This window comes from Erinaceus europaeus, chromosome 2, assembly GCF_950295315.1.
Source record: "Erinaceus europaeus chromosome 2, mEriEur2.1, whole genome shotgun sequence".
In the NCBI taxonomy this organism is placed as follows: Eukaryota; Metazoa; Chordata; class Mammalia; order Eulipotyphla; family Erinaceidae; genus Erinaceus; species Erinaceus europaeus.
Genome location: NC_080163.1, coordinates 177,825,864 through 177,839,443, shown reverse-complemented (window position 1 = coordinate 177,839,443; position 13,580 = coordinate 177,825,864). Strand labels below are relative to the sequence as shown.

The 13,580-nt window shown below is 44.5% G+C and overlaps 1 protein-coding gene across 3 annotated transcripts in view; it reads right to left on the bottom strand.

Moving 5' to 3' along the window:
- Positions 1-975: 975 nt before the first annotated feature.
- The window catches only part of VSTM2B (V-set and transmembrane domain containing 2B), a 36,372-nt gene continuing 23,767 nt past the window's right edge, over positions 976-13,580 (bottom strand). The window contains exon 6 of one of the 3 annotated variants that reach the window (XM_060185637.1): positions 976-1,179. In XM_060185637.1, coding sequence (XP_060041620.1) covers positions 1,163-1,179 — 17 coding nt within the window. In that variant the 3' untranslated portion in view covers positions 976-1,162. Of the gene's footprint in view, positions 1,994-5,683; positions 7,219-13,580 lie in introns of those variants that run through there. The other 2 variants (XM_007539446.3, XM_060185635.1) reach the window with 2 other exon arrangements.

The following is a 13,580-nucleotide window of genomic DNA, read 5'->3' as shown; positions in this document are numbered from 1 at the left end:
GCTGTGGGAACAAAGCTCGGGTGCTCAGAGCAGAGTGAGTCCATTCCTCCTGGTGTTGCATTTCCAGTACTGATCAGTAGAGAAGGCTCTGCCTATTCTAGAAACAGAGGACCTTGGCTGAATGTTGTCAGTAGTCACATCAGATGCAAAGAGTACTTTGGGACTGAAAGTAGTTCATGCCCCTCCTATTCCCAGCTCACTGATCACAGCAGGTAACTGGGTCCACTGGATGTCTGTAAGTATATATTTTTTAAAAATTACTTTATTTATTATTGGATATAGAGAGAAATTGAGAGTGGAGGAGAGATAGACAAGGAGAGAGACAGAGAGACACCTGCCACTCTATTTCACCACTCGTGAAACTTTCCCCCTGCAGTTGGGGGCCAGGGACTTGAACTTAGGTCCTTGCACACTGTAGTGTGTGCACTTAAACTAGTGCACCAACACCTGGCCCCTGAAAGTACATTCTTGACCACATGCCAGTCAGTTGAACAATGGTAAATAATATCAATAACATTCTTATTGAAAAATAAACTGACTGTAATTTAAATTATTCCATGTGCTCTGGCCATTTAAAGTGATCCTGCCAAGGAGTGAAGAATAGTAGCCTTCAAGGCATGTTGATTTCTTTAAGACATGTAACCTGCCCTAAAGGCATGTCTTTTGGAGAGCCAAAGCAATCTCTAGATGCGTGGGGAATGAGTGCAAAATGTCATTCTTCATCCCATCCTCTCTTCAAACTATTGGTCAACCCAACACCATAAATCCACCTGAATGTATGATTCCCAAGTGGATAAATGCATTTCCACAAAGAGAAAAGAATGGCTCTGATTTCATCACATCTCTCCTTAATCCTCTTTCCTTACCTCCCCCTTTTTTCCTGGATTCATTCATTTATTATTTATTCATAAGAAAGGGAGAACCAGAGCATCACTCTGACATACAGTGTTGGGGACAGAACTCAGGACCACATGCCAGTGAGTCAAATGCTTTATTTATCACACCATCTTCTGGGTCAAGGGAACCTTTTTCTTCAGGGCCCAGACTGGGGCCTCCTTTGCCTTGATGAAATCTCTGTATTGACACGGTGATGGCAGGTATTCCCAGGTGCTTAATGTGGCCTTGGCCAGGTGCCTTGGGCTGGTCTCCAGGTTGAACTGCATTAAGTCAACAGTGCAGCTGCCATGAAGAACAGGAGTGGAGGGGAGGGACAGGGGTGGTGGGGGTGTGGGAGGGGATACCAATCAGGCTGTAATGGGCACTGAAGCTTAACACTCATACATGCCTTGTAGAAAGGTTATTTCAAAGTTGTTTTTTATTCAACTGTTATTCAGCAATATATAATATGGTTTATAAACAAGTGTCTGACCTTGTTTCCCATCTTTATTTAAAAATAAATATTATTGACAGTGAATTTTAATTATGATAGCATGTATCTTTTTTAATCAAAATGTTTCAAAAGAAATAATTTACTTGAATAAAAAAGAAAATACCCCAAAAGGAAAAAATAAAAAAGGTCCTAAACACGATAATCTGCTAAAAATATTTTTGCTTTATCAGAAAGGCTTTGTCCCAACATTTTTACATAGTGTCCTACGGATAACTGCTCAACAGTTCGTGCAAAATGAAGATTGGGAGGAAAAGTTTAGAAAAGAAAAATGCATTGAAGTAGAGAAATCATTGAGCCATGCATACTGCATGGTCCAAACTCCATATTATTTGGCAACTAGATGCATTATTTTAGGTGTTCTACATTTGTATAACTTCCCCCAAAATATGATTTATCTATTTTCCATGTGGACTTTGTCATGCTTTTCTCAGTCTGTCTGTGTCCATCTGGTGGCCCTTTCCCAGGGTCTGGGCAGGCTTTGTGTGCCTGCTGGGATGTAGGTCAACTCTGTCCATCAGTGTCCCAGCAGCAGGTGAAGGAACTTATGCAGAGCTAGCAGGAGCAGGGACAGGAGTGGGTCTGTGGCATAGGTAGGGCCAGTGCCTACAGGGGACAAGACAATGGGCATGGTTAACTTGATTCACTAGTACTTAGAGGCCCACCAGCAGACTACAGAGACCCATGGCCTGACCCTCTTGACCATAGCATCCAGTAGGCTGCTTCTGTGCAATGATAAAGCATTTGTTACTGCTGTTTTATACTATACAGTACATGTTCTGGAAGTCTACCTTTGATTGAACACAAGGTGCTCTTAACCCCTTCCCTTCCTCTCCCCTCCCCCCCTTTCCTTTTTTTTTTCCTACTCTTCCTCCTCCTTCCTTGTCCCCCTTCCCTGCTTCCTCTCCTCCTCCTCTTTCTTTCCCTCCCTCTCCTTTTTCTTCTGTTCTCCTTCCTTCCCTCCCTGTCTCTCCCTTCCTCCCCCTCTTCCTTCTGTTCCTTTCCCTCTCCACACCCCTCCTTCCCTACTTCCTTCCTTCTTATTTATTTATTTATTTATTTACCAGAGCACTGCTCAGCTCTGGCTTATGGTAGTGAGGAGGCTGAACTTGGGACTTCAGAGCCTCAGGAATGAGAGGTTTTTTTTTTTTCATTTTTGATTAATAGTGGGTTATAAGATTGTAACATTACAGGGTATAGTTCCATACTGTACCCACCACCAAAGTTCTGTGTCCCCACTCTTCCACTTCCCAAAGATAATCACTGTAGTATGAAAATCTTTTTGCATAACCATTATGCTATGTCCCTTGTCCTATCAGCAGTTCTAAAGCAAGTAATTATTTTAGTTGATTAAAATTTAGTTGTCTCCCTCCTAACACTATGCTAAAAGATGGCCTCAGTATTTGAGTACATGCCATACCCCCTCCTCTAGGAAGGCTCCATGACTATATATAACTCCACTCCTTATATGTATATTGCAGCCACTCCACCCCTGATCTGTACAGGATGACATTTACAAAGGTCCATCTTAAGCATCCCAATACTTCCATGAGTGAGCAATTCCCACACCATCTGTGCGCCTTAGGGATGCAGTAGGGAGATCAGAAACTGTTGGCTGGTGGAACTGGATGGGTGAAGATTCCCAAGGAGTGCCCCTAGCACAGTTCTGGTGGAAGGTTACAACTGCTTGCTCCTTCAGTGTGGCCCTTGGCCTGCACCTCCACCTGGCTAGGCTGTCGGAAGGCTTTTGTGTGATCCTTGAACCCCAGGATTCTCTTTTCAGACCCCACCCTCTCTCTCTGTCTCTAACTTCCATGATGAGACATGTAGGGAGAGCAGGTGGGTGATGATTCAGTTTCCAATCTGGGTCCATGACAGATGAGGGAAGGTACAACCATCTCTGCTGATAGTTACAAAAGACACCACACTGCAAGATTCTGTCTGAATATTACGATCAAGCAACCACTTTTTAATTTTAAGATTTATTAGTGAGAAAGAAAGGGAGGGAAAGAGAACTAGTACATCTAATACATTACTCTGGAATATGCAATGCCAGGAATCTAACTCAGGATCCTATGCTTGAGTCTAAAGCTTTATCCTCTATTCTACCTACTGGGCTATGCAATTTCAAATTTTAAACAAATGACCTAAATTTAGATGATTCTCCTAGTCTTTCCCTTTGGCTACAGACATACATGGATCACAATACCTATTCTTTAATAATTATTTTATATGCTGCCAGTTGATCCTTTCTTCTTTCTTCCTTTCTTTTTCTTTCTCCCTTTTCTTATTGCCACCAGGGTTATCTCTGGGGCTCAATGCCTACATAATAAATCCAACTGTTTCTAGTGGCCATTTTTTTATTTCACAGGACAAAGAAGTTGAGAGGGGGAAGGGGAGATAGAGAAGGAGAGAGAAAGAAAGATACTTGCAACACTGTTTTGCAACCATTTGTGAAGCTTCACCCCTGCAGGTGGGACTGGGATCCTAGTACATGGTTTACATGTGCACTCAGCTGGGATCATCAATGCCTGGCCCCTGATATTTTTATTGTTTTCATTTAAAAATATATATACATATATTTTTTCCACCAGAACTATCACAGGGGCTCAGTGCCTGCTATACCCTACTTCTCCTGGTGGATTTTTTTTCAGACAAAGGATGAGAGACAGAGAAATAGACTTGGAGAGAGGCAGAGTAAGAAGGGGAGATGCCGGCAGCACCTTCTCACCACTTGTGAAGCTTCTCCTTTGGAGGTTCACATACACTTAAATGTCAGTAGGCAAGATAACATGTGTGCTTTATTGGGTGTGCCAACTGCTGTGCACCACCCACTGCCACCTTCCCCCAATCTGATCATTTCTAAGTTAACACCTGGGATGTGGGTGATTCCCTTCAGGGTTATGAAAGGAGTCACTGCAGAAGTCCCAGATTCTGCCCAAACCCTGGGAATGTCACTGATAACTTGAGTGGAGTCAGCCTGCACTGGAAACAGTTTCCAGTCCCGCCCAGCTCACCTGCACCACAACCTGGAGGTCGCTCTCTACCCTCATTCCATCTAGCTTGACAGTAGCTCTGCACCCAAGAAGCAAGATACAGAAGACTCTTCTCTAGGCCAAGCAGATGCCACAGAGGCTGTGGCCACCTCCACTTAGCCACCCATGAGAGTGGCTGCCAGATTGGATGAGTGCATGGCTTTTCCAACAAGGCTGGGTCTGAACCCATGACTTCCTCCTTTCACCAGGTAGAAAAGTTTTAGGCTTTTCAATTCATGGTACCCCCCTCCCCCATCCAATCTGGAGATAACTGTCACAGAGTTCAATTCCTGGCCTGTAGTCTCCTCAGCACAAAAAGGAGGGGGCTGGTCATTCCAGCTTGAGTGGCCAGGATTCCATTTGTCCATCTTGGGAAACATGAACTGTGTTCATGCTCAGTGGGGCAGAGCGGCAAAGGTGTAGAGGCTGTGGGCCAGGCAGGCCAATAATTGTTTCTGAACACAGTGCAAATGCTCTGCTGAGAACTGCAGGAGAGGACAAATCCATATGTGCCAGCTTCTGCCTTCAGGTATTAATGTACTTGTCATTCCTGGCCCTCTCTGCATGGATCCAAGTTGACATTCCCTTTGTTGCTATATGTCAGCAGGAAGGATTGCTCACTGCAAAGACAGGGGTCCTCCTCTGCTGCTCTGACCATCACACGCCCCTAGACAGGACAAGGGTGGCTATAGTGAGGTAAGAGATGGTTCTATACCTGGTGGAATTCACTGAGGCTCAGGTGAATCTGAGGATGTTGGTGACAGTGTGCTACTTACAGGCACAGGTCTGAGACCTCCCAGACCTCCTGGCTCAGATCTTCATGGTCCTGTAAATTCGACATGCGGGTGTAGGCAAGACAGAAACAACTCTGTGAGGTGTTTAAAAGCAATCTAACGATATTATAAACCACTATTCATCACCAATGAAAAATGGCTTAAACAAAGTGGATGCATGCATGCCAGACTGTTGTGGGATCTAATGAAATGGTGGCCACAAGATATAAGAAGTATGCTCTCTCTCTTTTCTGTGGAGACAGGGTCTCACACATGCACAATTTCACTGTTATGGGACACTTTTCCATTGAGAGATAAAGGAAAGAAAAAGAGGGAGAGACCCCACAACATTGGAGTTACCTTGGCTATCATAGCACCTCCCATAACTGAGGTTTGGACTTGGGTTATACATTCCCTAGTTAGTAAGCCGTTACTCAGGCACAAGAAGTTCTGATAATGACTTTAAGCATTACAGAATGGTCTTTTTTTTATTATTACATGCTCACCTATGCATCCTTAATTTTTAAAAAACTGTTTAAAGTTTCAAAAGACATTAGAATGAAAAACTGGGCTATCACTCTGTGCTCGGCCAGAGTGGGAGCAGCAAGGGTTGGAGGGCTATAGTAGTGGCTCTGGAAGGTCCAGTCTTGAGAGGGTGTATGCTGGGGTTTGTGGTGTCTATGCTGGTGGATGTCTATAAAGTATTCAGAATTTGGCTTGGTTAGAGAAAGGACCAGAGAAAGGACCAAGCTAGGTGCTGAGGGCATCAGTATGGCACCTAGCATGACTGGCAGGCCCAGGTCTATTGCTGATTTGCTGTGTGCCAGGCAACATCACTTATCTCCCTGGATCTTGTGAAATAGAAACCTCATGTAATTATGGCTTGGTTCACTAGCTCCAGATTAAGCAAGACTAGAATAGCAGATTCCCCCCCACCAAAAAAAAAGACAAAACCTAGAAATACTTCAAATGGAGTCAAATACTGTACAAATAGATGCTACAGAAAAGGACAAAATAGCCACTTTTTTGGGAAAGTGCCAGAGAAGAACTAATTTTGAGGGCTGTCTTTCTTTCAAGAGGAACATTTTCCCAGCCAGAATAGGCAGGATAAACACCTCCATAACTCCTTTTTTCAAGACGGACATGCTTGAATTTTTGGTAAAAGAAGGACCAGGGTTTTGGAACTTCTTGCCTTATCATTTACCAGCTAGTCAAGCACTTTCTTCACTTCCTTTGGCTTCCTCAGTAACTCAGAGAAGACTTGCTCCCAGGATGGTCCTGGAGGAAAAGGGGTCATACCACAGGGGTCAGCATTTGGGAGTCTGGCAGCCCAGTGCCCCCTCCCCCATGTGCTATCTTCTTGGAGGAAGATTGACAATTGTCTATAACTACACTGCTGAGACTCTTCAGCATCTGTTGTTTTGGTCCCTGACATTACATTTCCTGGAGAAGCCAGACCACCCACTGCTGTCTGGGGGCTCATCCTGACCCAGGGCCAAGCCAGTCCTGGGTCTTGGACTTGGCTAGGTAGGACCGCTTATCTTGGCCTCTTTATTAAGTAGTCTGATAGTCTCTATGTTCTTAGAGCATGGAGGCTGCTGTGTTGAATAGATGCTGATAGCCTTTTTATTTCCTGTTTTTCTAAGGAGTGCCAGGAATAGCACCAGAATATGCAAAAGTTTATTTGTCATGATTAAGCTGGAAAATCAGGCTGCTTGGGGGTGAGGAAAGCCCTTGGATGAAATAAGAGCTGATTCATTCTTTATATTAAACAAGTATCACCATTTTGCTAATCACTCTTAGAGAAATCAAAGCTGCTTTGGCTGTGTGAATATTAGCTTTTTATGGTTTAGATAGTGAGTAGGATAAGACACAGCCTGAAGCCATTTGAAAGAGGCCCTCAAAGAACACAGTGGGCATACCAACCCCTCATGGGCATGCCAAAGGCGCGCCAGCCCAAACAGCTCCTGGCTGGGAAGTCTCTCTTTTCCATTTTCCCAGCAGTGGCAGGATTCCAAAGGACCTGTCAGAAAATAACATGGAAACTCTGAGGCTTCTCAGTGACTCGTGATGAAAGGAAAGGAGGAGGCTATGCTTGGCCATCCTCGGGACCCTGTCTGCAAAGTGTGAAGGCCTAGCTTGAGAGTCAGGCTTCTGGAGTCAGGAGTGGGGATGGGGTGGGGACAGGAGGATTAGCTAGTCATCTCCACTGTGGTCTGGACACAGTGGGACAGGTAAATGATGACCCAAATCAACAGCACGGTCAGCTTGGAAATCTAGTCTCCTGCCTGTCCTTCTCAGATCAAGGACATTTCACTCAGCTATGGGTAGCTGCATGATCATCCCCTGCCCCCCCCCCCCCCCATAATAAGTTGTGAAGTTCCAGGCCTGACTGGCTGTCACCAGCTCAGGCCTGCTGGTGACCTAGCTGGCTTGAGTGAGGGGTTTGCAAACAGCGTTCCACAGAGTCTGGAGAGTTCTGTGGGGGTTGCTCAGAGGCTGCTGTAAAAGACACATATTAATACACATGCATGTCTATCTGAAAATTTGTATTTACTTGAGGTTTGAGAAAAGTCATCTCATTTAGTCGTATCTGAGGCCTGGTTCTATACATGAAAATGGAGCACAGGCATGTTTCTGCTCTTGCAGGCTCACTAAGCAGGTGGGATGGGCTGATGCTCTGCCTGCTCTGCTTTGCACTAGCAGTTCCACATGTTGCACACAGGAGACTAGGAAAGAGAGAGTCTACTCTTAGTAGGCAAAGCCACTCCCCAGCAGTGTGGACATCCCAACACAAGAACGATGAGGGTCATGAGGATGGACAGACCCTGCCTCTGTGTCACTGAGAAGGCACCTGCTTGGCATTTTGTGCTGTCACAATACATCTTTTGAATAAGGGTTTTTAAAAAGTTATTTATTATTATTTTTAATATTTATTTACTGGATGGAGACACAAATTGAGAGGGAAGGAGGATACAGGGATAACTAGAGACACCTGCAGCACTGCTCATGAAGCTTCACCCTGGCAGGTGGGGACCAGCGGCTTGAAGCCAGGTCCTTGTGCACCATACCATGTGTATTCAACCCAGTGTGCCACAGCCTGCTCCCCATGTTTACTTATTTTTGAGAGAGACAGAGAGAGAGAGACAGAGAGAGAGACACTAGAGTATTGTTTTGCTGTGACATGTGCCAGGATTCCAACCTGAGGCCTTACACAGGCAAGTTCTGTGCCCTAACACTGAGCTATCTCCCTGGCTCCTAGAATAGAAAGATTGGAAGACCAAGTGAAAGGTCCTAGAGGCTTGGCTCTTTTTCCTCTCCCTTTATCTGCCAGTGATAGAAAAGGGTTAATCCCTTGGCAACAATCTGAACTAGACTAGCCCCCTTCAGGCTAGACTTGGGCTTCCATTTACCCATGAGGACAGAGATCTGTATGCCTGAGGTGCCTGGGGATAAACTAGTTCTGGTCCATGCCTTGCTGTAGCCTGTGCCCTCACTGTGTGTGGTTCAAATGCCCAAGTCCCAGTCGTAGGGTAAAACTTCCTCCTGGAGCTTCTTGGGGGTCAGTGTGCAAGTAGTTTTTCTCTCTGGATTTGTAGGGGCTTGTGGATTTGTGCAGAAGTGGTACTTAAAGCCATCATGATTCACAGTCAAGTACCTTTTAAAAATATGTATTTTAAATATTTTTATTAGGATTAAAGGTTTACATTAAATGCATTTGTTGGGTACCTGTGTAAACTTTCTCAGTTTTCTGCAGAACACTCTCACCCCAAGCCTCAATCATCATGCATCAGGACCTAAAAGCACCCCCCCCCCCCATCCTTGAGTCCTTTACTTTGGTACACCAAAGTAAATACACCAAACCCAGTCCAAGTCCTACTTTGTCTTTTCCCTTTCTGTTCTTATTTCTTAACTTTTCTCCATGAGTGAGACCATCTCATATTCATCCTTCTCTTTCTGGCTTATCTCACTTAACATGATTCCTTCAAGCTTTATCCAAGATGAGGTGAAGAAAGTGAATTCATTATTCTTAATAGATGAGTAGTATTCCATTGTGTATATATACCACAACTTTCTTAGCCATTCTTCTGTTCTTGGACATTTAGGTCACTTCCAAGTTTGGGCTATTAAAGATTGTGCTGCTATACACAGATCTTTTTGAATGGGTGCATTTGATTCCTTAGGATACATACCCAGGAGAGGAATTTCTGGGTATCATATACTTATAGGAAAATATTGACAGAACTCTTTTCTACCAAAGTTTTATAGGTATCTTCAATGAATCAAGTCTAATTGTAAGGAAGAAAAAACAACCAACAACAACAACAAACAATGGGACTATATCACATCAAAAAGCTTCTGCATAGTCAAAAAAACTACTACTCAAACAAAGAGACTCCTTAAAGAACCTTTATATGCCATACATCAAACAAAGGCTAATAACCAAAATAAAGAGCTCGTCAAACTCATAAGTAAAGAGCAAATGACCCCATCCACAAGTGGGGAGAAGATATGAAGAGAAGATCCAACAAAGAAGAGATCCAAAAGGCCAACAAACATATGAAAAAAAGTGCTCCAAGTCATTTTTGCTTTCAGAGAAATGCAAATAAAAACAGTCAATATCTTTATCTTTTAGGGGACACAGGATGGCTTCAAAGCACCAGGCAAGCACCTACAGCAGTGCTCGGAGCAGAGCCTATTCTCCAATGTTTCCTTACCTTCTCCATCTCTGCATCAATGGTGACAAAACACCATCACATACAGAGATTGGGAGAGGCACCAAGTCAGTGGTCTGTCTGCACAAGGGTCTGATTTGGTGAATATGGAGTCTCAGGAAACATCAGTTATAATTCAGTCCCAGGATGCAATAAGCCCAGACCTGCTTACCCCTGTCTTCAAACTACCTGCCCCACAGCAGACTACTTTTGCCAGGAATCTCCTCTCATTGTTCCTTCCACACTCCCAGCCAGGGCCCAGGTAGGCTGTCAGCTATTTCCTGAACCCTTGTGCAGCCTTCCTTTGCCTACCACTCTCCTTGTTCTTACCCCACAACTTGATCCGCTGTAGTGCCTGAGTTTGAAATCTTGGAATAAACATTAGTGTTAAGAGTTTGGGAGGCTTGCTTAGCCACTCAAGTTGTGGTATATGCACAAAATGGAATACCACTCAGCTATTAAGAATAATGAAATCACCTTCATTCATGTTAAGTGAGATAAGCCAGAAAAGGAAGGATAGATATGGGATCATCTCACTCGTAGAGAGAAGTTGAGAAATAAGAACAGAAGGGTTCCCCTTTCTGTAAAACTTGAACTGGGTTTAGTTTATTGCATCAAAGCAAAGGACTCTGAGTGGGGGGTACTTTCAGGTCTTGGTGCATAACGGTGGAGGAAGACCTAGGCTGTGTTTTACAGAAAACAGAAATTTTACACATTTAAACAACTGTATTTACTGTTAACCATTAATACCCCACCCCACAAATTTTTTTGGAGGCTTGTTTTCTTTTTCTTTTTTAAATATTTATTTTATTTATTTATTCCCTTTTGTTGTCCTTGTTGTTTTACTGTTGTAGTTATTATTGTTGTTGTCGTTGTTGGATAGGACAGAGAGAAATGGAGAGAGGAGGGGAAGACAGAGAGGAGGAGAGAAAGATAGACACCTGCAGACCTGCTTCACCGCCTGTGAAGCAACTCCCCTGCAGGTGGGGAGCCGGGGTTCGAACCGGGATCCTTATGCCGGTCCTTGTGCTTTGCGCCACCTGCGCTTAACCCGCTGCGCTACAGCCCGACTCCCTTCTTTTCTTTTTTTGTTTAAATATTTATTTATTCCCTTTTGTTGCCCCTGTTGTTTTATTGTTGTAGTTATTGATATCATTGTTGTTGGATAGGACAGAGAGAAATGGAGAGAGGAGGGAAGACACAGAGGGAGAGAGAAAGATAGACACCTGCAGCCCTGATTCACCGCTTGTAAAGCGACTCCCTTACAGGTGGGGAGCCGGGTGCTCAAACTGGGATCCTTATGCCTGTCCTTGAGCTTTGTGCCACGTGCACTTAACCTGCTGCGGTACCTCCCAGCGGCTCCCAGGAGGCTTGTTTTCATCCTCCCATGATCCCCTGTCCCTTGCTCTGACATTTCTGACTTCCTGGTAGCCACCATGCCTGTCACACCTAGCCCTCTGCCCTTCCCAGGATGCTGCACTGGACAGGCTGGCAGGCCCAGCTGGGGCTGAGTGGGCAGATGCCATTCTGTAAGGCAGCTGCTTCCCTTGTTGATGTTTTAATTAAAGCCTCTTCTTGGCTATTTATTCAAAGGGAGCCAGAGAGAAATAATCGAGCGGCAACAAAATTGGCTAGAATTCATTTCTGCCATAAAATTAATGAGTCCTGGTGGCTAGGAGCAACCTATGCTGCTGGGGTTTAAAAAAAAAACATGGAACATGGAAGAAACATGGGACATGGAAGAAAAACTGAGCGTGAGACACAGGTATCAAAGTGGGGCCGAGTTGTGGTCCCTTGGTCCTGAGTTGAACTTGCCCTGCTTGCTTGTCCTCCCCAGGTACACTTGAAGGTACACTTTCCTCCTGGGGATGAGCAGTGTGCCCTTTGGGGTTGAGCCTCCATGGCAGCCCCACTGGGCAGGCAGTGATATTCCCTGGATGAATGGGGACAGAGGCAATGCCACACATGGTTCAAACTGCAGTGATTTCCTGAAGCATCTTACTGCCTCTGCTGCCACTTGATGCTTACTGCCTTCCTCTATAGCTGGAGGTGTCACCAAAGGTGCATAGCCTCTGCCAGTCTCTTCCACCTACAGAAGCCAGAGTTACTGTCTCAGCTTGAGCATGCCCTGTCCCTAGTCCCATGAGCACCTGGAGAGGATTCTGGGCTCAGTTAGAAGGGACACCAACCCCTCCTTTTTCTTTGCCTAGGTTTGACATGTGCCTCAACTTGGAACATGTGCCTCCTCCTCCAGAAAGCCCTTCCTAACTACCCAAGAAAATAGGTCTTGGGACAGTGTCTGTGCCCTTCTCTCTGCTCTCATCCTTTCCCCCCACAGATGTCTTTCTTACAAATTCTTATTTTTTTCTATTTTATTGGAGGGGGTGGCATTAATGATTTACATTATAATTGTTGACACATGGGTCATCTCCCCATGATAGGTATCTGTAAAACATTCTATCTCCCAACTTATGTCCCACTCCATCATCATGCAACAGAACCCCAAAGCCCCTCTTTCCCCTAAGCCCCTCCCTGTTCACCTTCACCCAGCGTCCTTTGCTTTGATGCAATACACCAAACCCAGTACAAGTTTTACTCTGTGTTTTCTCTTTCTCTCACCCATAGATGTCTTACAAATTCTACCTTTCAGATGTGGTGGAATGACAAGGGTCTCCTCTCATTGGCAAGCAGCCCCTCCCAGAGCTCTGGTATTAGAGATGACAACCAGGTGTGTGTAGAGGGAGGCAGGTGGTGGTACACTTGGTTGAACACATACAGTATAGTGTGCAAGGATATGGACTCAAGTCCCTGCTCCCCATCTTCAGGGGAAGCTTTAAGAGTGGTGAAGCAGTGCTGCAGGTGTCTCTCTCCCCATTTCTCCCTGCTCCCTCTCAATCTTTCTCTGTCTCTATCCAAAATCGAGGGGGGGGAGGGAGCAGACCCAACTTGTGTCAGACAGATATAAGCATCTTTACAACCATAATAGCAGAGCTGGAGAGTTGCAAATACAACTCTCTGACTGGGGCTGCAAATACAGTACACTGAATTCAACCTGCCTAACTATCAGAGTTACAATTTTACCACTTTTCTATAGATGGGAAACCTGAACTCCAGAAGGTGAAGTAACTTCTCAAGGCCTAGGGGTGTCAGATAAAATATATGTTAGTTAAATTTAACTTTATAATAAATGAATAATGTTAAGCGTAAGTATATTTCACACACCTCATGGGACCTATACTGAAATATTATAGGTTGTTTATCTGCAATTCAAATAGACTTCAGTGGTCCATATTATAATTTGCTAAATCTGGTAGCACTACTAAGGCCACACCAAGGAAAGGGAATTTGGGGACTTGAACTTAGACAGTGGGCTTATGTCCTCATCCAGTGGCCTCATGCACTACTTCTCAGAGAGAGCTAAGTAGCAGGAGCTCTCCCAACTCAATGTCAAGACCTCACTGTAGTCTCAGGTTACCTCCAAGGGAGAGAGTATGGGATCAAGATATTATTCTTGGTGATAACACTTAATATGGAGTTTGAAGGAATCATGTTAAGTGAGAAAAGTCAGAAACAAAAGGATGAATATGGGATGATCTCATTCATAGACAGAAGTTGAAAAAGAAGATGAGAAGGGAAAACACTAAGCAGAATTTGGACTGCAGTTGGTGTA